Here is a 20,162-nt window from a genome sequence, read left to right as displayed (position 1 = left end):
TGTGCAGGCTCCGCACAGACAGTGACCCAAGCCGGAATCGAACCTGGGACCCTGGAGCTGTGAAGCGATTGTGCTATCCAGGTTAAAGTCCAACAGGTTTGTTTCGAATCACTAGCTTTCAGAGTACGGCTCCTTCCTCATTCACCTGAGGAAGGAGCAGTGCTCCAAAAGCTAGTGATTCGAAACAAATGTGTTGGACTTTAACCTGGTGTTGTAAGACTTCCTACTGTAATGTTTTTAAGTCAGGGACAGCGCTGCGTATTGCAAGATCTGAACATTTTGTTATATGGCCTCTCTTTTGGGGAGGTGTAAATAAAATTGCCTGCAGTTGAGTACTTGTTAGTTTTACTTCGTGCAATACACAACACTCAGAGGATCACGAAGTCACATCCAGCCTGGATGAGTGTAATGACGAGGAGAGTACAGCCCACTGCTGCAATTGTGGTTTAATTTGTGTGGCACGCTTTAAGCAAGCTGACCAAACGAAGAATAAGCGCTGCCTAATTTAGGTAGATATTTGTTTTTTTTGTTGAAGATTCCTATTTCGAAAGGAAATCAGGCATTCCAAAAATAACACCTGCATGCCACTCGGTCGTTGGCATTTCGAAATAGCACAATTACTTTCTGCGGCCGGTCTTGAACGTTCGCGGCCGCCGTCGCCATGAAAGGCCTTGCGGATGGGGGAGTTGCCCGTGGATTCCGTTCCACCTCTCCTGTTCGTTCGTTCATGTTTCGGAGAAATTCCGTTTCGCTTCCCGCTGTCAGTCGGTGATTCGGGAGAAAAGCAGTCCAGTCGTCATGATTAAAGCCATTCTGATATTTAACAACCACGGCAAGCCGCGCCTCTCCAAGTTCTATGAGCGCTATGTGAGTATGAGGGGAGCCGGCAGAAAGGGGCCGTTAAACTGTCAACTTCCGCGTGCGATCCGTCAGGAGAGTGACCCCCCCCCCCCCCCCCCCCCCCCCCGGCCCGCGTACACGCGCTCCAGGCCACATTCCAAACCAGGGCTCGCGGCAAGAACAGCCTGGGCTGTGGATACGAAGGCATCGGGCGCTCTTAAGGGTGATCGTCAATATTGGGCAATCACAAGGGACGAACAGAGCCTCTCCACTTCACTCCAGCACTCTGCTCAAATCCCACTTGGCGTGTTTTGATTCCCAGGATTGTTTGTGCGCGTGAAGTTATTTTGTGCGATTTATTTTTTTTAAAAGCATGCAGCATATTTTTCAAAATTGCTGAATTTATCCTGTAGGACTCTGTTCGAAACATTAGAGTGTAGAATTACACCGAATACGAGACTGTTTCGAAATGCTGTTGTTCAGGTCCGCTTGCCAGCAATTCCCTTGATACAGCAGCCCAAGGTGCACGAAATGAGATCTCAGCTGCACCAAGGGTTTGTTTGACAAAGCAGCTCACGAAAAACACGTAAGAGGTCAGGGAAAACGAAGATCAAATTAGCTCGCGGGTTTTGAATTTATAGAAGGCAAAAGTTTTCGAACTTGAGTATTTTGGAAAGATACTGTGATCTTAAAGACAACAGTGGCTACCCTGTACCAGTTTGGTTTTTAATTCGGGTGAGAAGAGCGACCCAGCGACAGCAAAGTCTGATACAATGGTACATTAATAGTTAATGTTGAATTGTGTTATGAGCGAATTGGAAAAGGATACTACTCCATTATTCCTGCCAAAATAGTGTTTTGGAAGACCCCAATTAGTATTACAAACAAAGCCGTGCCATTCACAAATCTAAACTGGGGATAGGGTGGAAGTGTGGGCTTAAGTAGGATGTGCTTTCCAAGGCCTGTTGCAGACTTGATGGGCCGAATGCACTGTAAATTCTATGATACTTTGCTGGCACAGTCAATGACATAAAATAGCTCTAAACTGTCCCAAAACACTCAGCCAATGAGATATTTCTTCTTCACTACAGGAAACATGGCAGTCAATTTGAGCACAACAGTTAGATAATCTGGCCTTGAGTTTGTTGATGTTTGAGGATTGAATGACTAGGGCACCACAGATAACTTCCTTATCTTCAAAATAGTGCTTCGGGATCTTTTATGTCCCAACTTAGAGAGCAGATATTAACATTTTTCAGTCTCTCTGACAGTGCAGCATTCCCTTTGTAATGCACTGGAGTGTCAGCCAGGCTTTTGTGCTCGGGTCTCTGGGGTGGGATTTGGACTCAAAACCTTCTGACATGAGGGAGAGTAGCTGAAATGCAGACAGGGTACAGAGTAGATGGGTGATTCTATGCAACTGCTGTTTTTGGAACAGATGATATAATTAGATAGGAAGATTCCAGAATGGAACCCTAGTTTAAAAGGCTGTAATGTTTTTCTTTACTAAAACGTGGAGGAATGGAGTAAAAGGCCTGCTAACTAGTTTTAAAATGAGAAAAAAAGCATTTATTAAACCTGGAGAAATTGATTATGAGACAGTACTTCTTTACTCCACTCCTTGTTTAGCAAATACACACCGATTTTAAGATTAACATGATTATGAAGTATATCTTAAACTACAACGGTCTCAGTAACACACAGTCCCTTTAAGCACACGAGATGGCTGTGGCCAAAAATACTCTCCACTCCAAACCTCAGTGAATGTGGATTTCTCCTCAGAATCCTCCCCTTCCTCCCTCGATGATTGTCACGAGATTTTCCAAACTCCACTTTCAAAAGCGAACACGCTTTGAAATCTTTGTTTGCAATCATGCTTTCAAGTAATGGTTTCCATTCCAAAATACAATTCAGGCTTTCCAAAAGACACTTCTTAAACAAAGCTGGCACTCTACTTTTAGCAGCAAATCCAGTCAAAGATTTTGCACCAACCCCTTTATGATTTCCTTGACTTGACTGCTGTACCAGCTGTTCACAATTGCTTTAACTCTCAATTCCCAGACTGTATTAAAATGGCATCAAGCATTTAATTTACCTCTGATGTCTGCTTTCCTCTTTTAAATCTGGTTATTGCAATTGTCCCTTTAACTCCTAGAATTCACACAGTGCGGACCGAGGCCATTCAGCCCATCAAGTCTGCACCAACCCTCTGAGGAGCACCCCATCCACACCCTCCCTGTAACCCCACCAACCTGTGTTTGGACACTTAAGGGACAATTAGCTGAACCAATCCACCTAACCTGCACATGTTTGGACTCTGGGAAGAAACCGGAGCACCCGGAGGAAACCCATGGCGACATGGGGAGAAAGTGCAAACTTCACACCACACAAACAGTCACCAAAGACTGGAATTGAACCAGGGTCCTTGGTGCTGTGAGGCAGCAGTGCTAATCACTGTGGCACCATGCTCGTCCTTAAATTCTTCTGAACAATACCTTGGACTTTTTCTCTTAACTCCAGTAGTCTAAGACAGCTTTGCTGTTTCAATTCCTGGTTATCTGAATTGTATCTTGTTTCTCAGGAAGCCTGCATCTTTGCTTATTCCCATGTCCTGTCCAGTCTTTCTTTTGGTAGAACATATAGAACATAGAAAAATACAGCACAGAACAGGCCCTTCGGCCCACGATGTTGTGCTGAACTTTTGTCCTAGATTAAGAACAAAGTAATCTACAACCCATCAGCCTACCGTACTCCATGTGCCTATCAATAGCCTAGAGTTCAGAGATGTTCACTCCCCAGTGTCCTGTCTGCAACTGCAATTTTTCCAGCTAAAACTAAACTTAAAAATCTTTTTTCCCCTAAAAGGGCCTTCTGTTGCTAAGCCACACCCTCATGCTATACCTTTTATTTATTCTTCGCACTGTAGCCCCTCTAAGCCCAATAGTAGCACCGTTGGAACTTAGCCAATCCCCACAAGTACAAACACCTTAGTCCAGTATGAATCTAACAAAAACATTTTTTTAAGGCAGAGCTAGACATATAATATGGCAGCCATAAATATACAAGCATTTGGGCAGCACGGTAGCCCAAGTGGATAGCACTGAGGCTTCACAGCGCTAGGGTCCCAGGTTCGATTCCCGTTTGGGTCACTGTCTGTGCAGAGTCTGCACGTTCTCCCCGTGTCTGCTTGGGTTTCCTCCGGGTGCGCCGGTTTCTCCCACAGTCCAAAGACGTGCAGGTTAGGTGGATTAGCCATGATAAATTGCCCTTAATGACCAAAAAGGTTAGGAGGGGTTATTGGGTTACGGGCATAGGGTGGAAGTGAGGGCTCAAGGGGGTCGGTGTAGACTCGATGAGCCGAATGGCCTCCTGCTCTGTATATTCTATGTTCTATATTGATAGCACGCAGTACTCCAGCTCTGGCCTCACCAAAGTTCCATACAGGTCCATCATTACCTCCCTGCTTTTGTAATCTATGCCTCGATTCATAAAGGCAAGTGACCCATATACTTTTTTTGCCACCCTATCTTCAGAGATCTATGAATAAACACGCCGGGGTACTGTGTGCAATTCTGGTCGCGGCATTATAGGAAGGATGTGATTGCACTTGAGGGGGTGCGGAGGTGATTCACCAGGATGTTGCCTGGGATGGAACATTTAAGTTATGAATAGAGATCCGATAGGCTGTTGTCTTCACTGGAGCAGAGAAGAATGAGGGGCGACCTGATTGAAGTGTACAAGATTATGAAGAGCATGGACAGGCTGGATAGGGAGCAGCTGTTCCCCTTAGTTTAAGGGTCAGTTAAGAGGGGACACAAGTTCAAGGTGAGGGGCAGGAGGTTTAGGGGGGATTTGAGGAAAAATCTTTTTAACCCAGAGGGTGGTGAAGGTCTGGAATGCACTGCCTGGGAGGGTGATAGAGGTGGATTGCCTCACATCCTTTAAAAAATACCTGGATGAGCACTTGGCTTGTCATAACATTCACGGCTATGGACAAAGTGGGACTGGCAAATAGGACTAGATAGGCAGGGAAGGTGTCTTTCAAGCGTCAGTGCAGACTCGATTGGCCGAAGGGCCTCTTCTGCACTGTATTCTGTGATACGTTTTAGCCTTCTAGGCACAGAAACATTAAACATCCATATTTACCTTTATTTTCCGAACAAATGCCATTTAGTCTGAGACATTGTGTTGTAATTCAGGTCTTTTACACCAGTGATATCAGCTACTTTTTAACATTATGTCACTGCTCAATTCATAACTTATTGTCTTATTTTATTCTTATTAATCATTCAATTATATAACTGCATACATCTGCTCAAAACTGCTGTTTGAGTTCCCTGTGTTTGCTGTGAAAATCAAATGTTTGTGGATGTTTGCAGTTGATTTAATTTTCAATGCTTGGTGTAAATAATTGCGTAGACATAGAACAACAACAAAGAAAATTAAAGCACAGCAACAGGCCCTTCGGCCCTCCCAGCCTGCGCCGATCCAGATCCTTTAACTAAACCTGTCGCCTATTTTCCAAGGATCTACTTCCCTCTGTTCCACACTCATTCATATATCTGTCTAGATGCATCTTAAATGATGCTATCGTGCCCGCCTCTACCACCTCCGCTGGCAAAGCGTTCCAGGCATCCACCACCCTCTGCGTAAAAAGCGTTCCACGCACATCTCCCTTAAACTTTCCCCCTCTCACCTTGAAATCGTGACCCTTTGTAATTGACACCCCCACTCTTGGAAAAAGCTTGTTGCTATCCACCCTGTCCATACCTCTTATAATTTTGTAGACCTCAATCAGGTCCCCCCTCAACCTCCGTCTTTCTAACGAAAACAATCCTAATCTACTCAACCTTTCTTCATAGCTAGCACCTTCCATGCCAGGCAACATCCTGGTGAACCTCCTCTGCGCCCCCTCTAAAGCATCCACATCCTTCTGGTAATGTGGCGACCAGAACTGCACGCAGTATTCCAAATGTGGCCTAACTAAAGTCCTATACAACTGTAACATGACCTGCCGACTCTTGTACTCAATACCCCGTCCGATGACGGCAAGCATGCTGTATGCCTTCTTGACCACTCTATCGACCTGCGTTGCCACCTTCAAGGTACAATGGACCTGAACTCCCAGATCTCTCTGTACATCAATTTCCCCCAGGACTCTTCCATTGACCATATAGTCCGCTCTTGAATTAGATCTTCCAAAATGCATCACCTCGCATTTGCCTGAACTCCATCTGCCATTTCTTTGCCCAACTCTGCAATCTATCTATATTTTGCTGTATTCTCTGACAGTCCTCCTCGCTATCTGCAACTCCACCAATCTTAGTATCATCTGCAAACTTGCTAATCAGACCACCTGTACCTTGGTCCAGATCATTTATGTATATCACAAACAACAGTGGTCTGAGCACGGATCCTTGTGGAACACCACTAGTCACCTTTCTCTGTTTTGAGACACTCCCACCACTACTCTCTGTCTCCTGTTGCTCAGCCAGTTCTTTATCCATTTAGCTAGTACACCCTGAACCCCATACAACTTCACTTTTTCCATCAACCTGCCGTGGGAAACTTTATCAAACGCCTTACTGAAGTCCATGTATATGGCATCTACAGCCCTTCCCTCATCAATTAACTTTGTCACTTCCTCAAATAATTGCTAATCATCATTTTGTTTGGAGCCAAGCCATTTCCATTAAGCACAACTTTTAACTGATATTTCCTTACTGTTTTGATACACATTATTTTTTGTTTGGGTAAAAGTTACTGGATTCAAATTATCAGTTGATTGAGAATAGTTGTATGGCATGGTTTTAGAATACTGAGCTCATTAAATTTCAAATTATCACTTTGAAATTGGGACGATTTGAGCTGATGCACAGTGTTGCTCTCCAGCATAATGTTAGGAGAGTTGGTTCTGCTGTTTTCTCTGGTCTAACATTCAGAACATTTGGAAGTTTCAAAGGTTCTCAGATGATCCAATACCCTTGTATATCTTGCCCATGTTCACTTTAGCTGAGTTCTGCTTCTATGCTCCTCAGCCCTTAATTTTTCTCCGATTCACTTTAAGTCTGAAATTACATCAATTCAAATAGGGAGATGCTGTGCATTGCTGTCAACTATATAATGTCACTTACTGTGACCTCACCTATTTGAACAATTTGCTTCTATAAATAACTGGATTTTAGCTCCAGGCTAACCAGGAAAAGGTTTTGATTCCTATTGTTAATTATCATAAAGGTGCTTATTTGGTTTCCTTGATCAATGATGGCGCGTTTTCCTATTTTTGGTTCGCAGCTTGAGATGGATTATTGCACAAAATTAAGTTGGTTTTAAAAGGTATTGCAATTATAGTAAAAATATATTTTCTCTTCTGATCAGTTAGTTTTGGATCTGTTCAATTCATTTGTGGTTCTTTACAGTTAAGAAAACCAGTTAATTACAACAATGGCTGAAACAGCCATTAATTATTTAAGAATTAGTTTGTGCTGTAATAAGTAGCTGAATTCTGTTACAATGTCTGCATTTTTTCACAGCATCAGTTGTGCAGATGGCAAATAATTTTGGTTTATTTCAAAATTCAAAACTATTTGTTTAGTATCTGCAGCAACTGCTTTAAGTGGGATTTCAGAACTACTGTGATCTCTTGGATTACATTGCATTTATATTATAAGAATTATAATAGGAATGATATAAAAAGTAATCAATGCAAAGATTAGTATTACTCCAAATGCAGGTATCTGATTAGTGCCATATTTATACTGCAGCTTCCGTGTAAACCTGAGTGAGTGAGGAGTGCATTCTCTGAATTCCCCTCAAATGGATAATACTTTAAAATATGCCTCCTGTTCAGTGGATGTTGAAGATTCTTTTATGTCATTGTTATTAAGTTTTAAAAACCGGCATTAATGAGATGCATGCATTGCTGGAAAGACCAGCATTTATTGTCACTAATTACACTGGAGCAGGTGCTGGTAAAACCCCACAGTGCTGTTATGTAGATAGTTTTGGAATTTTGATTCACTGACAAAGAACTGCAACCTGTTTCTAAGTCAGGATGGTGTGTAACCTGGAGGGGAATATGTAGGTGATTGTATCCCATGCATCTGCTGCACTTCTTCCGGGTGATGGAGAGTCTGGGTTTGGAAGGTGCTGTGAAAAGAATTTTCAGTAAGTTGCTGCATCTTGTAGACGCACACTGCTGCTCCTGTGTGTTGGTGTTGGAAGAATTGCAAGTTTATGCTGGTCGATGGAGAACCAGTCAAGCGAGCTGCTACAATGTCCTTAGATAACTTCTTAGTGCTCATCCAGACAAATGGGAAGTGGTGTATTCCATCACACTCTGACTTGTACCTTGTAGATGGTGAACAGGCTTTAGGGAGTTGGAAAGTTGGATTGGATTTTTTTATTGTCATGTGTACCGAGGTACAGTGAAAAATATTTTTCTGCGTGCAGTTCAAACAGATCACTTAGTAAAAGAAAAGAAAATACGTAAAAGGGCAACACAAGGGAGATTAATATGGTTATAGGAGATGTAAGAAGAGGATCTGTGTGAGAGAGCTCGCAGAGTGCCACGCTCCCGCTCCATCTTGGGTTGATCATTGCAGAATTCTCAGTCTCTGACCTGCTCTTGTAGCTGCAGTATTTATGTGGCTGGTCCCATTCAGTTTCTGGCTTTTAGTGATTCCCAGGCTGTTGACGATTAAAGATTCAGTAGTAATCTCATTAAATGTCCTGGGGGAGATGGTTAGACCCTCTTATCAGATATGCTTATTACCTGACCGTTGCATGGTATGAATATTACTTTCTACCTATCATATCATTAGTGGGCAGCACGGTAGCATTGTGGATAGCAAATTGCTTCACAGCTCCAGGGTCCCAGGTTCGATTCCGGCTTGGGTCACTGTCTGTGTGGAGTCTGCACATCCTCCCCGTGGGTTTCCTCCGGGTGCACCAGTTTCCTCCCACAGTACAACAATGTGCAGGTTAGGTGGGTTGGCCATGATAAATTGCCGTTAGTGTCCAAAATTGCCCTTCGTGTTGGGTGGGGTTACTGGGTTATGGGGATAGGGTGGCGGTGTTGACCTTGAGTAGGGTGCTCTTTCCAGGAGTTGGTGCAGACTCGATGGGCCGAATGGCCTCCTGCACTGTAAATTCTAATTCTATGATAATCCCAGTCCTGTATTTTGTCCAGGTCATTCCTGCAAGTGGGCTCAGACTGCTTTAATATCTGGCGAGTTATAAATAAAGCTAAACACTGCAATCATGAGCAAGCACTCTTACTTTTGACCTTAAGATGGAGGGCCGATTATTCACGAAGGAGCTGCAGGTGGTTGGGCATCAGATACAATTAGCAATGTCTTCGGACTGAAATGGTTGCCTCCAACGACCATAGCAGCTATCTTCCTTTATATGACCAGCTAGCCCCCCCCACCCCAGACCCCCATTGCCTACTTGTTTATATTTACAAGGACTACAGAGGTTGAGCCGATCTGTTGACTGGGATGTCTTACCCCTGTTTATAGAATGCTGCTTCTGCTTTTAGTATGATGTACTCAAGCATGTTGTGGTATAGCCTCAATAAGTTGATGCCTAATTTTTAGGTATGCCTGATGCTGCTGTTTCCTGCAATATTCTTCTATTCTCCCCTGGCTTGATGATTGATAGCGGTAGTTAAAGGGATATGCCAGGCGAATTGGCTGCAAATTATATTGGTATACAATTCTGCTGATGCCCTCTGTGCCTCAAGGACTCATGGATTTGATCTGTTAGATCTATTCTGAATCTAACCAATTCAACACCGTGATTCTGCCACACAAGATGAAGTGTGAAGACAGGACTGTCTCCATGACGACTGCATGGTTACTGCTATTCATGCTTACATCATGGACAGATCCATCTGTGACAGGTGGGTTGGTGAAAATTAGGCTGTGTAAGCTTTTCCTCATATTTGTGTTCACAGCATCTGCCATGGTCAAGCCTGGCAGCTATGTCCTTCAAGATTCAGCCATTAGTGATGCTACCATCCAGCTAGTCTTGGTGATGAGCATTGAAGTCTTTTTCCCAGAATACATTTCTTTTGTGCCCTTGCTACTCTTAGTGCTTCTTCCAAGTGGTGTTTAACATTGAAGGCAATTGGTCTATCACCTGAAGGGCAGCGAGTAGTATAATCAGTGGTGCTTTCCTGGTCTGTCTTTGACTCGATGGGTAGGCCGTAATCATTAATTGTAACGGAGGTGTCTGGAATGTTGGCTGATTCTTTGTGTATAACTAAGGCAGGCTTTTGCTTAACGAGACTATTGGGGCAGCTCTTCCAAATTTTGACACCAGTACCCAGATGTCAGTAGAGAGAAGTTAGCATGTTCGACTGGCTGGATGCATTTTCTTCTTAGCTAATGCCAGGTGCTCTGTCTGGCTTCTTATTCTTTGACTTTTCCATTGTGGTTTGATTATGACTTGACTGGTTTGCTAGGCTATTTTAGATGGCAGTTAAGAATTAGCTATGTTGTGGGTCTGAAGTCATGTAATGGGCAAATTGAATAAGATCAAGGGACTTTCTTCCCTAAAGAGCATTAGTGAACCACAATGATGTTTATGGTAAGCCAGTCATTATTATTGAGACTGACTTTTTTTCCAAATTTAATTAATTTAATTTAATTTAAATTCAGCTGCGGCGGTGTTGGGATTTGAGCTTCTGTCCCCAGATCATGAGTCCAAATCTTTGGATTACTCGTCCAATAACATAATGCTGCCTACCCATCTGGTAAAGAACTTCAGCTGCACTTTACTGCATAAAATGCAAAAAATAAAAAAACTAATCTTCTAAAATGTTAAGACATTCTTGAGTGCAAGAATATGAATATAATCGCATTTGTTATGGAATGGAAGAAAAGTCACTCTCCAAGTAATATTTAAAAATGATGTGACTTGAATAATTCAGCCTGAGCGCTCTAATGGAGATGGAATGTGGTGTTCACTGTGCTTGTTTACGGATGGAGTCATTGATAATGGTGGTTGGTGGGAGAATGTTGATGGTGATTTTAAAGGCATAATGCATGAAGAGTATGGATACATTGACTAATGTTTTACAGTAATGATGATGAAAGTGTCAGCATTCACCGTCTGTATTCTCTGAAACTGGCAGGGGCTGGTTTAGCACAGGGCTAAATCGCCGGCTTTGAAAGCAGATTAAGGCAGGCCAGCAGCACAGTTCAATTCCCGTACCAACCTCCCCGAACAGGCGCCGGAATGTGGCGACTAGGGGCTTTTCACAGTAACTTCATTTGAAGCCTACTTGTGACAATAAGCTATTTTCTTTTCATTTCATTTAATTTCAAGTTACAGAGTCCACACGGGTGGAGTTAAGCATGGGAATCCAGAAGTCAGAATGTTCTGGGCAGAATGTTCATCTTCACCTCTTGGACTCTCTTTGGCAAAGTCAAGCTCATTGTGAGATGTGCTGTTGAAGTCCCTAGAGACTGCAATCAAATAGAAATCACTAAACTGATGAAAAGTACCCTTTTTTTGCTTAATTTTGCACTGTAAATGGAAAGAAAATCTTGTAGTGCCCTGTTGAATGAGATCTAACTGGATTTTTAAAAGCTTAAGTTCATTATTAATGCTATGCACATTCAGCGGTACTGAAAAACTAATTTACAATTTGTAGAATGCTAATTTTTTCAATAATGTTAATTTTCGAATAAAAGTTTATGGTATTTAACTTTTTAAAAAAATGTATTTTATTCCAAACATATATGAAAAGTTTCAGCACATCATCAGTTCGGGAAACAAACTTCCCAACATACAACTGTACAGTTTGTACAAATGTTACCCCTTTTTCGTCCTCTTCTCTCCACCCCCCCCCCCCCCCCCCCCAAGCGACGAACAACTCCTCAAACATGGTCACGAACATCCCCCACCTTGCCTCAACCTTCTGCTGAACCCCTTAACTCGTATTTAATCGTTCCCAGCTGAAGAAAGTCATATAAATCACCCAGCCAGGCCGCTACCCCCAGTGGCATTGCTGACCGCCACTCCAATAAAATTAGTCTCTGGACAATCAGAGAAGGAAGACCACAACATCGACCTTCTTCCCCTCCATCAGCTCTGGCTTCTCTGATACCCCAAATAATCCAACCAAAGTGTCTGGTTCAACCTACTCCCCCACTATCCTTGCTAGCACCGTGTAAACTCCCGCCCAGAATCTCTCCAACGTTTCACAGCCCCAGAACATATGTGCGTGATTCGCTGGTTCCAACCCACGATCCTCGCACACGTCTATACCACCCCCTGAAGGAACCCACTCACTCTTGCCAGTGTCATATGTACCCTGTGTACCACCTTGAACTGTATTAGGCTCATCCTTGCGCACAAGGAGGTCGCATTTACCCTTTGCAGCGTTTCACTCCATACTTCCCAGTTTATTTCCCCACCCGGCTCCCCTTCCCACTTCTTAATCTTCACTACCCGCTCACCTCCCTGTTCTCCCAGCCACCCATATATGTCTCCAATCCTGCCCTCCCCTTCCACATCCGGAAGCAGCAGTCGCTCCAGCAGGGTGTATCTCGGCAACCTGGAGAACTCCTTCCAAACCATCCACGCGAAGTCCCTGACATGCAGGTACCTAAACTGACTTCCTCCTGGGAGCTCTACCTGCTCCTTCAATTCATCTATATTGGCAAACCCTTCTTCAGAATACAAATCCCTCATCTTAACCAGCCCCACTTCTCTCCATTTCCTATACATGTCATCTATCCCCCACCGACTCAAAACCGTGGTTTTCACACAACATCGTTAACACTGACATCGCCTCTGTCCAAAAGTGTCTCTTCAGCTAGTTCCAGATCTTCACCGTGGACTGCACCACCGGGCTCCCTGAGTATCTGCCCGGCACCAATGGCAATGCTGCCGTCACCAGACCCCTTATTCTGGACCCCCTACAAGATTCCTCCTTCATCCTAATCCATTCTATCCCTTCTCCTTCCCACCATCGCCTCACCTTCTCCACGTTCGCTGCCCAATAGTAATATAGCAGTTTCGGCAACACTGACCTTCCCTGCTGCTGTTGCCTCTGTAACAGGCACCTTCCCTGACCATACAAAGTCCGAAATAATAGTGTCAAGTTTCTAAAACAAGGCCTTCGGTATAAAGATCAGGAGGTGTTTGGAATATGAACAGGAACCTGGGCAGAATGTTCACCTTCACCTCTTGGACTCTCCCTGGCAAAGTCAAGTACAGCGGCCCCACCTCTTGAGATCCTCCCTAGCCTCCTCCACCAGTTTTGTTAAATTCCATTTCATAGAATTTACAGTGCAGAAGGAGGCCATTCGGCCCATCGAGTGTGCACCGTCTCTTGGAAAGAGCCCCCTACCCAAGCCCACGCCCCCACCCTATCCCCATAACCCAGTAACCCCACACAACACGAAGGGCAATTTTAGACACTAAGGACTATTTAGCATGGCCAATCCACCTAACCTGCACATCTTTGGACTGTGGGAGGAAACCGGAGCATCCGGAGGAAACCCGCACACACACGGGGAGAACGTGTAGACTCCGCACAGACAGTGACCCAAGCTGGGAATCGAACCTGGGACCCTGGAGCTGTGAAGTAATTGTGCTAACCACTATGCTACCGTGCAGCCGATTCCCTCGCTATCTGAATCCCCTCTTATCTAAACCTGTCTCTAGCCATCTTAAATGACATCTCCCCCCCACCCCCCCACTAAATTGGCTTGTCGACCCAACTCATTCACCAGGAACACTTCGCTTTTCCCTACATTTAAATTGTATCCCGAGATGCCCCAAACTTCCCCAACAGGCCCATTTATTCTCTCCATGCTCTCCAACGGGTGCGAAAGATATAAAGTAGGTCGTCAGCAGAGAGTGACAACCGGTGCTCCCTTTGTTCCCTTGTAATCCTCTTCACTCAGCCGACCCCCTACGAGCCATTGCTAGAGGTCCTCTAGCCAGCGCAATAGCGGGCATTCCTGCCTTGTTCCCCTGTGCAGTTCAAAGTTTTCTGAACCCATGTCATTGACCTGCACACTCGCCCTTGGTGCCACATATAACAGGCGTCCCATGCCACAAACCTCGGCCCACACTCAAACCTTCTCGGGACCTCAAACAGGTACCTCCACTCCACCCGGTCGAATGCCTCCGCATCCATGGATACCACTACCTCGGGTACTGAGCTCTAGATGGGGTCATAATCACGTATAACAGCCTCCTTCTATTACTAGAAAGCTGCCTACCCCTTATGAATCTGTTTAGTCCTTCGCAGCCACCCCCAGGACACAACCTTCCATCCTTCCCACCGCCAACTTAGCCAGCACTTTCACGTCTGTATTTAACAGTGATATGGTCTTTTCCCTTTCTTGGTACTAATGTGATCGTTGTCTGCATTATCATATCTGGCAGTTCCTCCTTCTCCAACACCTCATTAAACACCCCAAGATAAGTGGTTCCAGATTGGTCGCAACCTCCTTATAAAATTCCGCCGAGTAGACATCGGGCCCCGGGCCTTCCCTGACTTCATACCCCTTATATTGTCCAATACCTCCCTTAGCCCCAGGGGCTCCTTCACAACCTGCCTCTTATCTTCCTCCAACTGTGGAAACTCCAGTTTGTCTAAGAACTATCCCATGTTCTCCTCTTCACCCCCCAGGTCTGCCCTGTACCGCTCCTTTATAATAATCTCAAAACGCTTCAATTATCTGCCCCGGCTCCACCACTATATACCCTGCCCCATTCTGTATCTTCAATATTTCCCTGGACGGGACCTGCCTCTGCAGCTGATTCACTAACATTCGACTCGACTTCCCCCCATATTCGTACTGCACCCCTCTTGCCCTACGCAACTGTCCTGCCGCCCTCCCCGTTGTCAACATATCAAATTTCCCCTTTTTTTTTCTTCCTCGCCGATCCCTCCGTGGTGGGTGCCCTCGAGTACTCCCTATCTACCTCCACTATCACGATTATTAGTATTCATATTTCTCTCTCCTTTTCCTAAACGCTTGTGCCTTGAACAAGATAATCTCCCCTCGGACCACTGCTTTTGGTGCTTCCCAAAAAATGGCCGCTGACACCTCCCCGTATTGGTTCAATTTACATAATCTTTAATCACAGCCTGCATTTTGCGACAAAACCCTCTATCTGTCAACAACCCCGAATTGCGCCTCCACCCTGGCCTCTGCTCCCATCCCATTCTGTGAATCTCCAGCCATTGGGGCGCAAGATCCGAGATTACTGTCTCCGCATACTCTGCCCGCTCTACCCCGACCAAAATCTCCCGGCTCACCACAAAAAAAGTTAATTTTGGAATATACACTGTCCATATACGAGAAAAAGAATATTCCCTTCCCTCTGCGTTCTTGGAAGTGCCGCGGGCCCACCATACCCATCTTTTTGATACACACACCCAGTTCCTTTGCCATTCGTATCCTACCCATTGACCTGGGGCTCGATCTATTTACCCTGGACTCTAAGATGCAATTAAAATCTCCTCCCACAATCAACTGGTGCGTGGCCAAGTCCGGGATTGCTGCCACCAGTCCCCTCATAAAACCTAATATCATCCCAATTCGGTGCATACACCAGCACCACCAGGGTCCATTCTGATACCCCACTCACAATCACATATCTCCCACCTGGGTCCCTCACTTAGACATAGAACAGTACAGCACAGAACAGGCCCTTCAAGCCCTCGATGTTGTGCCGAGCAATGATCACCTACTCACCCACGTATCCACCCTATACGCGTAACCCAACAACCCTCTCTCTCTTTCCCCCAGCGCTCCCTACATTAACCCCACCAGGACCAGCCCTCCTTCCCCTGCCCACACCAGAGGATGAAGAGGATTTCGGCACACTCCCGTAGTCATCCAACATCAGGCCAGCATCGACATCGCCTGCATCGACATTGCCGCCACCACTACGTCGCTCCCAGCGGAATGTCAAGGTACCAGACCGGTTGAATCTCTAACTGGCACTAGACTTTCAAAGGACATTTTTTTTTCATTTCCCTGATAAAACACTGTACATAAATTCACTACTGTATATAGTTCTCCACCACCCCTGCCGGACTCATTTTTAACAGGGGGTGAATGTGGTAAACCACTGTTACACCTGTATTAGCTGATGTAAGGTAGGACCTATATAACAGGTTCGCCGGTAGCCCCCGCCTGCTGGCTCCGCCCAGTAGGAGGATCGTGTCCTCTATTCAGCAGCCATTTCGCCAGCTGCTGTGGGAGGCCACATATCTTACTGTAATAAAGCCACAGTTGTATCCAACCTTAGTCTTTGTACAATTGATCGTGCATCAAAGGGGCAATTTAGAATGGCCAATCCACTTATCCTGCACAACTTTGGGTTGTGGGGGCGAAACCCACGCAGTCACGGGGAGAATGTGCAAACGCCACATGGACAGTGACCCGGGGCCGCGATCGTAACAAATGTGATTGGCAAATGTTACAGGGAGAAAAGATGATCAGCAATCTAATCCCATAGACAGCTATCTCTGATTCATCTTCTGCCACTGCTGTTAGCAGGTATAAACATGAGTTACCACTGATCCTCCGGTGGGTTCTGTAAAGCAGGAACAAATTCTGGTTGGAGGCTGCCAAAAGAGTAAAAGGCAGGATGATTTGAAAAATTCACTTATCTCTCGGCTAAAAGGGCAGCACGGTGGCGCAGTGGGTTAGCCCTGTTGCCTCACGGCGCCGAGGTCCCAGGTTCGATCCCGGCTCTGGGTCACTGTCCGTGTGGAGTTTGCACATTCTCCCCGTGTCTGCGTGGGTTTCGCCCCCACAACCCAAAGATGTGCAGGCCAGGTGGATTGGCCACGCTAAATTGCCCCTTAATTGGAAAAAATGAATTGGGCACTCTAAATTTATTTATTTTTAAATCTCTCGGCTAGACGGCTGCCCCACCTGCCTCTGGATCCTATCACCATCATTGGGCTTTGCATGTATATGGCCATTAACCGGGAAAATTGATTTTCCAATAAGCCACCCCTTGTCGCTGTAAGTAGTGCGGAGTGTCAGAAAAATGTTTACATCATTTTATAATGATGCCTTTAATCAATGTATATAAAGATCTGTAACTTAATTTTTTCCAGTCCACTCCTTCAAGGAAATTTCCACAGAGATGGAAGGTTAATATAAAAATGTAATTGGTCTCGATGTGAATAAGAGAATTTGGAAGCTTAAGCGTGTTCATGTGCAATTCTCTAGTCCCTGGTCCCCAATCAGAATGGCTTATCCCTTCTTTTAAAATAATAAACAAAGTTATGGTGCATGATCATATTTAGCATTTGTACACCAATCTTCGCACTGCAAAATAAGTTCAGTAGCTCAAATTGTACACCTCTGATGTGATCAGAAAATAGAACAGCTGTGCACATCAATCCTTACAAGTGACCGTCAGCTTTTTATCATTAAGCTAAATTTTAAAGTTAGCTTTCCAAACAGATATAATTCCACCCACTTAGTAACTTTGTCTAACAGCAATAACCAGTCCTGCAATCCCCTTTTGAAGGATGGAACAAGTTTGATCTAATTACCACCTCCACATTGTGAAGTGTAAGACTGGTATGACATGCATATTGTCGGGAGTCTTGCACTTTTTGATTACAGAAGGCATACGCCAATGTGTGTGGGAGAAGTTCTCCATTTGTGCAAGTAATATATGTATTTGAGACACTTGACAAATAAACACTAACTCTGTCATCACTGACAGAGTTTTGCTTCCAAACATTAACTCTTCTACTGTAGAAGATGTACAAAACCATCCAGTTTATTATGTTATATACAGAAGCTGACAGTGGTGTCCCACATTCATCCTGGAACTTGACATGGATGAACTGTATGCAGTTAATAGACCTGGTACATTCACCTATAGCATTCCTGCCGTTCTATTGCATGGGCCATAATTTAGGTTACATTTACATTGCAACAGTTGCATTTATGTGAAGTGATTGGACTTTACACTGACCTTGCAGTTATAGTACAAATGCAGCCTGAGCTCAGAGGTTTGTGGACATGTCACCAGAATGAAACAGAGAGGGCTTTTTATTTCACTTTTCATAACCGTTTCTCTCTCTGCTGCCAGACCATAAGAAAAAAGTATCTAAAAAATAAGAGCAGGAGAAGACTGCGTGGCCAATCCGGCCAGCTTTGCTTATGCTAACCACCATGCTACCGTGCTGCCCTTCGGTTTCACAAACCCTGTTTTTTAAATTCATTAAAATTGCTACTCCACACAACTTTGTATCAAACCCCGAGTGGAAAACCTGACTCAACCCCCACCCTCCCCTTCCATAGCCTAACCTGGTCCTTTACGAGCAGATGCATCTCCTGCAGAACGACCAACCTCTGCTTTCAAGCTCCTAAGGTGCGCAAAGACCCTAGATCCCTTCACTGGTTCATTGAGCCCTCGCACATTCCACGTTATCAGCCTTACAGGGGGCTTACGCTTCCATTCCTCTCTACCGTCTGACATCCTCCCCTTTTGGCTCCAACTCCGTTTTAATTTCACTCTATACCTGGCCCATCCAAGATGGCCCCTTTCTCTGCCCCTGACCATGTTTCTTCTCCAACCACGCTCGTCGTGTCACTCTGTCCACGGCCAACTCTCATGGCCTTCTCCCCCACCTCACTTCCATTCACCAGCATCACCTGCCAGCTTGGCAACTCCTGCCCAAAAGCTTCTCCCACTGACCACCGCCCTCCCTCTCTGTTCGGTGAAGAAGGCTCCTCACTGACCTCCCCCTCCCCATCCGAACAAAGACTTACCTTGAACCACAGGTCACCTTCCACAAGAACAAACAAACAGAGAAATAAACACACCGCTGCAGGCAGCAGGAGGGAGAATGGGGACAGCCGTTTTTACCCCAGATACCCGTTGTCAATCCAACAGTAAACAAAAAGAAAGAAACCCTCCATATCGGAGGAAAAGAAACCATCCCCTCAACCCCTATTCTACCCGTATTCCCAATTACTTCAAAGTGTCAGCACCTCAGTCTCCCAGAATTGTTCTCCCCCAGTTTATACCAAAGTGTTGCCGGGTAGAGCACCCCAAACCTGATCTGCCATTAATATAACATCGCCTTGACTTTGTTGAACCTCGCACTTGTTTTGCCAGTTCAGCTCCAATTTCCTGGTGTATTCGGACCTTGTTCCCCTCCCATTCACAGTTGTGCTTCTCCCTGGCCCACTGCAGAATCTTCTCTTTCTCCACGGACTTGTGGACACTCATGGTCATTGCTCATGGCGGCTCCCCTGCTCTAGGCTTCTACTTCAGAGACCTGTGCGCTCTGTCTACCTCAGGGCTTTGACCAGCACCCCCTCTGCCACCAGCCGCACCAGAATCCTCAAAACATACCTTGTGCCACTTGCACCTTCCATTCCTTCAGGCAAGCCCACTATCCGCAGGTTCTGCCTTCTGGATGTATTTTCTTGCTCCTCCATCTTTGCTCTCAACGTCTTGCAAAGGTCTCCTAAGAGCCCCACCTCTGCCTCCAATGCCACCACCCAATCAGTGTGGTCTGACATCACCCTCTCAATCTCTTGGATCTGTGACCTCTGTGCCTCCATACATTTTTCCACCCTCTCCATCGATCCCTTCAGAGGCGCCCCTTCGATGGTCTTCGATCAATCCTCCTGCATTTCCTTCCTCTGCTGGCAAAACTCTCCTTGATGAAGGCCATCAACTGTTCCATCAGGGGATTTCCAACTTGCAATGGCCCTTCCCCCTCCACCGTCTTTCCACTGGCTGTTGCACCTCGGGTCTCTTCCAACTCCTTGGCCAGGTCTTTCACCTTCTGCCGGGTTTGGTAACCAGCAGACATACCACTCCTGGGGTGAACTTTTCCTCCGACCTTCAGCTGCACTTTTCTGTCGAAGTTGCACCTAATTTGGGGTAAAAAGAGCTCTTTTCTACACCTTCAAGCAGGAGATATCCTGTGTGCGACCACTCACATCATAGCCGCCACCTTCAACTTCAAACATTACAAAAAATTTAGAATGGCCAATTATTTTTTTCCAATTAAGGATAATTTAGTATGGCCAATCCACCTAACCTGCACACCTTTGGGTTGAGGGGGTGAAACCCACACGTACACGGGGAGAATGTGCAAACTCTGCACAGACAATGACTTGGGGCCGGGATCGAACCCGGGCGCTCAGCTTTACATTCCCATCATTTATTTTGCTCTTTCAAACTTTAATTTAAAAGTAAAAATTGAGTGTAATTTCCATCCTGGCTAGCTGCCTGTGAAAATCCTTCACTGCTTACTGTGCTTGATGCCATCACTGTTACTATACGCCTGG

At 45.2% G+C, this 20,162-nt stretch overlaps 1 protein-coding gene across 8 annotated transcripts in view; it reads left to right on the top strand.

Annotated features, from left to right (window-relative positions):
- The first annotated feature begins 545 nt into the window (after positions 1 to 545).
- The window catches only part of LOC119970441 (AP-3 complex subunit sigma-1), a 98,019-nt gene continuing 78,402 nt past the window's right edge, over positions 546 to 20,162 (top strand). The window contains exon 1 of one of the 8 annotated variants that reach the window (XM_038805058.1): positions 546 to 867. In XM_038805058.1, the coding sequence (XP_038660986.1) occupies positions 799 to 867 (69 nt within the window). In that variant the 5' untranslated portion in view covers positions 546 to 798. Of the gene's footprint in view, positions 868 to 1,026; positions 1,617 to 20,162 lie in introns of those variants that run through there. The other 7 variants (XM_038805057.1, XM_038805059.1, XM_038805052.1 and 4 more) reach the window with 7 other exon arrangements.

Source organism: Scyliorhinus canicula, chromosome 8 (assembly GCF_902713615.1).
Source record: "Scyliorhinus canicula chromosome 8, sScyCan1.1, whole genome shotgun sequence".
NCBI classification, from domain to species: Eukaryota; Metazoa; Chordata; class Chondrichthyes; order Carcharhiniformes; family Scyliorhinidae; genus Scyliorhinus; species Scyliorhinus canicula.
Note: the sequence above shows the minus strand (reverse complement) of the source record. Positions and strands in the feature narration are given on the sequence as shown.